Genomic DNA, 7,934 nt, shown 5'->3' on the forward strand with positions numbered 1-7,934 from the left:
TATGATCCGATCAATTACGAGATATGAAAGTGTGTCAATCTTGATTATCGATCATATCTTTCATTCTACTATTAAGTCAATATGAGTCGAAAACCCATTTTCGACTTATGAGTATACCTTGGCCAAGGATTTAGTTATCGACTTAATTGAATCAAATGCAAATCACAATCTCTTACTATCTAAGAGTGACAAATCTTCTATCGATCATTCACAACCTTCGTATGATTCTTGACATACCCGAGCGATGCCATATTAGCGGCCCTTGGCAGAGCAACGTCCAACACCATCAAAGTATGACTGTCCTCATATAAGGTACTATAATGACCTCAATTCTAAGGACCAATTTCACTACCGAACGTTAGAGATCAACCATTGATACTCAGATAGTTATGCATGTGGAATCTCTTAGCGGGTCTCTAATGTTTCGTTCTATAACAAAACATCCAAGCGTTCATTTAAGTGTCACCACACTTTAACTTGTGAGACCAGCTACTTACTTCACAAGTAAGAAATGCCATACGTGATGGTCTATCTGTAATAACGATATCCGTATCTCGTCATTACTTACAACCATGGATTGTTCAAGATCCAATCATATGTAATTTGCATCTCACAATAACAACTCCTTGTGATTAACAAATCACTTAAACTCGAATTTTCGGACTCTATTATTTAATATTATTTATCAGAATATTAATTTAAATAAATAATAGATCTTGTCAAAATTAAATGCATTAAACATAAAAGTGTTTACAACCTAAATCAATTAGGTCTAGGGCATAACACTTTCAAACTCCCACTTGAACTATATCCAATTACTCATGTATCTAATACCACAAGTGTCCACATGAAGATCATGTTTCTGTTGTGACAATGGCTTTGTCAATGGATCTGCAATATTGTCATTTGTGGGAACTTGCTCTATCTTTACGTCATTTCTTTGTATAATCTCTCTGATGAGATGATATCGCCTTAGCACATGTTTGGATCGTTGATGAGACCTCGGTTCCTTCGCTTGTGCGATGACCCCATTGTTATCACAATACAAAGGTATGGGATCAACAATGCTAGGAACGACTCCCAGTTCATTAATGAACTTCTTGATCCAGACAGCTTCCTTCGCTGCTTCAAAAGTAGCAATATACTCGACTTCTGTTGTTGAATTAGCGGTTGTCTCCTATTTAGAACTTTTCCAACTAACCGCTCCATTGTTGAGAATAAACATATATCTAGATTGAGACTTACTCTCATCATTATCAGATTGAAAGCTAGCATCAGTATACCCATGAACTTTTAGTTCATCTTCTCCATGGATCAAGAACACTTCTTTAGTCCTTCTCAAGTACTTAAAGATATTCTTAACTACTATCCAGTGTTTCTCACCAGGGTTTGCCTGAAACCTGCTTGTAACACTTAAATCATATGAAACATCTAGTCTTGTACATAGCATCACATACATGATAGATCATATCGCCGAAGCATAGAGAATCTTATCCATGCGATTTTTTTCATCGTGTGTTTTAGGACACATATCTTTTGAGAAGTAAATCCCATGTGACATAGGACACAAACCTCTCTTGGACTCTTCCATGTTAAATCTTCTTAAGATTTTGTCTATGTACGAAGATTGGGATAAGCCAAGCAATCGTTTAGATCTATCTCTATAGATCTTAACTCCCAAGATATACGCTGCTTCTCCCATATCTTTCATGGAGAAATTCTTTGACAACCATAGTTTTACCGACTGAAACATTGGGACGTCGTTTCCCATTAATAATATGTCATCGACATATAATATTAGGAATACGATCGCGCTCCCACTTATCTTCTTGTAAACACACGGTTCATCTTCATTTTTGATGAAATCAAACCTTTTGATTGTCTCATCAAAACGAAGATTTCAGCTCCTTGAGACTTGTTTTAATCCATAAATAGATCGATTAAACTTACATACCTTGTTGGCTTCTTTGGATTCATAACATTCTGGCTGTGTCATGTACACCTCCTCTTGCAAGTTTCCATTAAGGAAAGCAGTTTTGACATCCATTTGCCATATCTCATAATCGTGGTATGTAGCTATTGCAAACAAAATCCGAATGGACTTTAGCATGGCTACAGGTGAACAGGTTTCATCAAAGTCAACGTCTTGTCTTTGTGTGTAACCTTTCGCTACTAGCCTTGCTTTGTATGTATGGATGTTTCCATCTACATCGACCTTTTTCTTGTAAACCCATTTACAACCTATCGGTTTTATCCCAACTGGAAGGTCGACCAAGGTCCAAATCTTGTTCTCATACATCGAGTTCATTTCCGATTCCATGGCCTCTTGCAATCTCTCCGAGTCAACACTTGACTTCGCTTCTGCGTAATTTGTAGGTTCATCATCCTCGACTAATAATACTTGATTAGTAATCATGAATTCGTACATTCTGGGAGGTCAAATGATCCTACTTGATCTACGCTGAGCTGGAGTGTCTACAGGAGTCTCTACATCCTGATCAAGAGTTTGTCCGTCAACAAGTGTGGGATCAGACTCAGGTTCATGTAATTGGTCAACAATATCTGTGGATTCTTGAACTTCTTCAAGTTCTATCTTGCTCCCACTACCCTCTCCGAGAATAAACTCTTTCTCTAGGAATATGGCATGTCTTGAGATGAACACCTTCTTCTCAAAGGGAGTATAAAACTGATATCCAATTGTCTCTTTTGGATATCCCACAAATATGCATTTATCAGATTTAGCCTCTAACTTATCCGATTCATTTCGCTTTATATAAGCATCACAACCCAAAACTTTCATGTGAGATAAGTTTGGTTTTTTTCCTCTCTATTGCTCGTATGGAGTTTTATCAATCGATTTAGATGAGACACGATTAAGTGTGTAGCATGCAACAATTAGTGCATAATCCCAAAATGATTTTGGGATGTTTGCATGGCTCATCATTGATTGCACCATGTTTAACAATGTGCGATTCCTCCGTTCAGATACACCATTCTTTTGCAGTGTATATGACGGAGTCCACTGCGAGAGAATCCCATTCTCTTTTAGATAATCTAAAAATTCTTCCTTTAAATATTCTCACCTCAATTTGATCTCAGCGTGAGAATATTTTTACCGGTCTGTTTCTCTACTTCAAGTTTGAATTCCTTGAACTTTTCAAGTGCTTCATGCTTGAATTTTATCAGATATACATAACCATATCTAGAATGATTAAATGTGATAAAGTAAGAGAAACCACCTCTGGTGGTGATTGACATGGGTCCACATACATCAGTATGTATTAGTCCCAACAGTTTTGTAGCTCTTTCTCCTTTTCCAGTAAAAGGAAATTTGGTCATTTTACCTAACAGGCACGACTCGCATTTGTCAAATGATTCAAAATCAGTTGACCCCAAGTATCCATCTTTATGTAACTTGGAAATGCGTTTGTCGTTAATGTGACCAAATCTGCAATGCCAGAGATAGGTATTATTTAGATTATCACTTTTATGCATTTTATTTTCTATACTATAATAGATGACTCAGTATCAAGAATATAAATTTCATTTTGTAACACAACACAACCATAAAAGATCTCATCTTTATAAAACGAACAACGATTGTTCTTAACATTAAATGAAAAATCATTCATGTTCAAACACGAAATAGAAATAATGTTTTTAGTAACTGCGGGAACAAAATAGCAATTTTCTAATTCTAATACTAAGCCCGAAGGCAATGGTAAGAAGTATGTCCCTACAGCTAATGCAGCAACTCTTGCTCCATTCCCCACGCGCAGGTCAACTTTTTCTTTTTTGCAGTGGTCTACTTCTCTTTAGTTTCTGCATATTTATACAAATATGAGATCCACATCCGGTATCTAATACCCAAGAAGCTAATGAAGTAGACATATTAACCTCGATAACAAAAATACCTGAAGTAGAAGTTTCAAAAGACTTCTTTCCCTTCAAGCTAGCGAGGTAAGCCTTGAAGTTCCTCTTCCAGTGACCTTTCACTCCACAGTGATAGCATAGGTCATCAGACTTGGTATTGTCCTTGCCTGCTTTGACTGCTTTATTATTTCCCTTAGCCTTTTTGGATGTTTTCTTAAAACTTCCTTTGATTTTCCTCTTAGTGTCCTTGGAGGATTGAATAGCTAAGCACTTTCCTTTGATTTTCCTCTTAGTGTCCTTGGAGGATTGAATAGCTAAGACATGCCCAGTGTTAGCCTTGACATTGGGCTCCACAGTTTTAAGCATATTAAGCAACTCAGGGAGTGTGTATTCGATCTTATTCATATTGAAATTCATAATGAACTGTGAATAACTATCTGACAGAGATTGCAGAACCAAGTCAATACTTAGCTTATGATCTATGATAAAACCCAATTGAGCTAATTTCTCAATGAAACCAATCATTTTCAGCACATGAGCACTGACTGAAGATCCCTCTGCCATTTTACACCGGTATAGTTGTTTGGAGGTCTCATACCTCTCCACACGAGATTGTTCATCATACAACTTATTGAGATGAAAAATCATAGTGTAAGCATCCATACCCTCATGTTGCTTCTGCAACTCAGGTGACATAATTGCAAGCATCACACATGCTGTAGTGTTATCTTCATCACTGTATTTGTTGTAAGCAGTCACCTTTTCCTTAGTGGAATTTTCAGTAGGTACCTCTGGAAAGGGCTGCTCAAGGACATATCCAATTTTCTTATACTTGAAAACGATTCTCAAATTACGGTGCCAATCGAGAAAATTTGGTCCGGTCAGTTTGTTGGCATCCAGTATGCCTCTCAAATTCATATGATTATTCATAATTCAAAACTGTAAATGATGAAAAATATATAATCAATATGTACTATAATGCATTCGCACAAATTCAATATGGACTTTAATTAAATGTGCTCCCACTGTTTAAAATAAATTCATGACCCTCATACATAAATTATTGGAATCCACATTTGATTCCCAGGGGGCTGGGATCCCATTCGTTATATCAAGATTCTGAGTGTGCTCAACAAATCTTAATAAAACATCTGGGTAGATACTATTATCAATTGTATCCCATACAACTCCCAAATCATTAAACTGATAACTATTTGTCTTCACACATCTTATGTGTTAGCTTAACATACATCTAAAACTTATCTCCTTGAGTGTACTCAATAAAAGATAAATTTTAGTTAAATCAAACCCATCATTCATAAATATCAAATATTTCATAGTATCAAACATATCTCTAATAGACTAGCCTTGAGGGTACTCAACAAGTTGAGGTTGATTTAGGATTCTCATTTTTCACTATAATGATGGAAGGCAAATAATACTAACTTAATATTTTAACGAGGGATATATTTAATCATGATATTGGGCCGTATCGTCCAAATCATCGATCCGGTACTAGATGTAGCCTTTCCGCCGGGCAAGATGCCTAATATTTATAATGCTCTGGTAGTTAAAGGTCGAGATACTGTTAGCCAAGCAATTAAAGTGAATTGTGAGGTACAGCAATTATTAGGAAATAATCGAGTTAGAGCTGTAGCTATGAGTGCTACAAATGGTCTGATGAGAGGAATGGAAGTGATTGACACAGGAGCTCCTCTAAGTGTTCCGGTCGGTGGAGCGACTTTGGGACGAATTTTCAACGTGCTTGGAGAGCCTGTTGATAATTTAGGTCCTCTAGATATTCGTACAACATCTCCTATTCATAGATCTGTGCCTGCCTTTATACAGTTAGATACAAAATTATCTATTTTTGAAACAGGAATTAAAGTAGTAGATCTTTTAGCCCCTTATCGGCGTGGGGGGAAAATCGGACTATTTGGAGGAGCTGGAGTTGGTAAAACGATACTCATTATGGAATTGATTAACAATATTGCCAAAGCCTCATGCATCAACTATGTGAATAAATATACAAATAATACTATGGATGATTATGGATTTATTCCATCTAGTTTTCCCGAGCCAAAGGAAAGACTAGTTGGTCAATTCCTAAGGGTTACAACATTGACTCATTATCAATGCACCATCCCCATGGTTTCCTCCTTTTCTCGCTCCTTCAATTAGTCTAGCTGAAACATATATCCTATACTAGTTGGCACGCAGGTTTAAATGAAATTGAACTCGCAGACCCATAATAATAATAACAACAACGGACTCTCAAGTTTAAAATAATAAAGAACTCGCAGGCTCATAACAACAATAAAAATAATGGACTCGCAGGTTCAAAACAACTAAGGGCTCGCAGGCTCATAAAACCACAAGAATTAAATAAACCATTTAACACATCCACATGGTCGAGTCCATAATCATCCATAAATAAACATTCATCACATAAATCTTTTTTGTATATAATATCTAATATTATATGCAATGTCTCAAGAATCTAGCAATTATAGTCGTCAAAATTTATTTAAAATTTTGGATCGAAATAATTAATTAATCAACTTAATTGGCGGGCCTATTTAATTAAAATCAAATTTTAATTAAATCCCGAATTAGAGTCCGACTCTAATTCCAAAACTATCGGGCAAAGTTATTTAATTAAAATCAAATTTTATTTAAATTTCGGATTAGAGTCCAACTCTAATTCTATAAAATTTAGGGTGTGGTAATTCAATTAAAATCAAATTTTAATTAATTATTAAATTAGAGTCCTACTCTAAATTTATTTTGCATTGGGGAAGTAGTATTAATTAAAATCAAATTTTAATTAACATAATATTAGAGTCCAACTCTAATAAAATTGAATTAATATTTTAATTTAGGAAAAAAACTCCTAAATAAAATAAAATTCAATTTAGGGTCAAAATTAAATATTTAAGTTAAAATATAATTTTAACAAAAATATAAAAGTTATCAAATTTTAAATATATCATTAATTTTGTGCTTAATTAGAAACATGGGTCCAATCCAATAAAATTTCCAAAAACCATTTTGAATTCAAATTTAAAACCAATTTCAAAAATTGCAATTTGACCCAAATCAAATTTAAAACACAAGTCCTTCAATTTCGTAAATAGCATGACAAGCCCTTTATCAAAATTGCAAAAATACCCATATATCTTTAATTGTAGGCGGGGGCTCGCAATTACATTAATTGTAACAGAAGCCTTCGCCTCCACCTTCCCCAAATTGGAACCCTTAAAAAAAAATAAAAAAAATCGGCGCACCCGCCCAATAATTCCATTTTTTTTTCGTTTTTCAAAATCAATTTTTGAAGAAATAAAATTACTAAAATTGCTAGATTCAAGAACATAATGAAAAATAAATGCGTAAATCAATTCCTAACAAATACAAAGTTGGCTCTGATACCACTGTTGGGAATTTACTTAAACATACGTAGCGGAAATAAAAATAATTTCAATCCCCACTAGGATTCATCTTTGTATTTAAATAGGAACTGTGATAAAAATTATACACTTTCTTGAATTTGCAAACTCCTTTGCGTTATCTTTGTTCCAGCAACTTGGATCTGCATCCCACAGCTCTTCAGTTGTCCAATCTCCAATGAATTCCACACAAAGAATAGATTGCAACTACTAGAATTTCTCCTCTTGTACTAGCAAGAATTATGAAAACCGTATAGATTTAAAACCCTAACCATATATTTATATAAGCCCAAACGGGCTCGACGTGATCTGGTCCAATATTTAATTAATCCATATAATTAAATCCGGTCTATGAATTAATTAATTTAATTAATTAATTCGAGGCTATAAATAATCGATCCAATTAATTAATTTATCCAATGATTGTTAAATTAATTAATTGACATATTACAATCTTTCAATTCTCTTTTGTGTGCGACCCATCAGGTTCCCAATTACGATACCTAACGACGTGAAATATTATTTTGATCTAATAAAAAACTAATAAATTAATACACTCTTTTAATTTATCACCAATTCACACTCGCCGTCCCAAATTGACATCTAGCAATGTAT

General features: G+C 34.6%; 1 protein-coding gene across 1 annotated transcript; it reads left to right on the forward strand.

Moving 5' to 3' along the window:
* Nucleotides 1–5,349: 5,349 nt before the first annotated feature.
* On the forward strand, nucleotides 5,350–7,533 carry LOC111391029 (ATP synthase subunit beta, chloroplastic-like). The gene is made up of 2 exons (XM_023016162.1): nucleotides 5,350–6,024; nucleotides 7,453–7,533. The coding sequence occupies exons 1-2, from the start codon at nucleotides 5,350–5,352 to the stop codon at nucleotides 7,531–7,533; spliced, it is 756 nt and encodes a 251-aa protein (XP_022871930.1).
* The last annotated feature ends 401 nt before the right edge of the window (nucleotides 7,534–7,934 follow it).

This window comes from Olea europaea, chromosome 3 (genome assembly GCF_002742605.1).
Source record: "Olea europaea var. sylvestris chromosome 3, O_europaea_v1, whole genome shotgun sequence".
Taxonomy (NCBI): Eukaryota; Viridiplantae; Streptophyta; class Magnoliopsida; order Lamiales; family Oleaceae; genus Olea; species Olea europaea.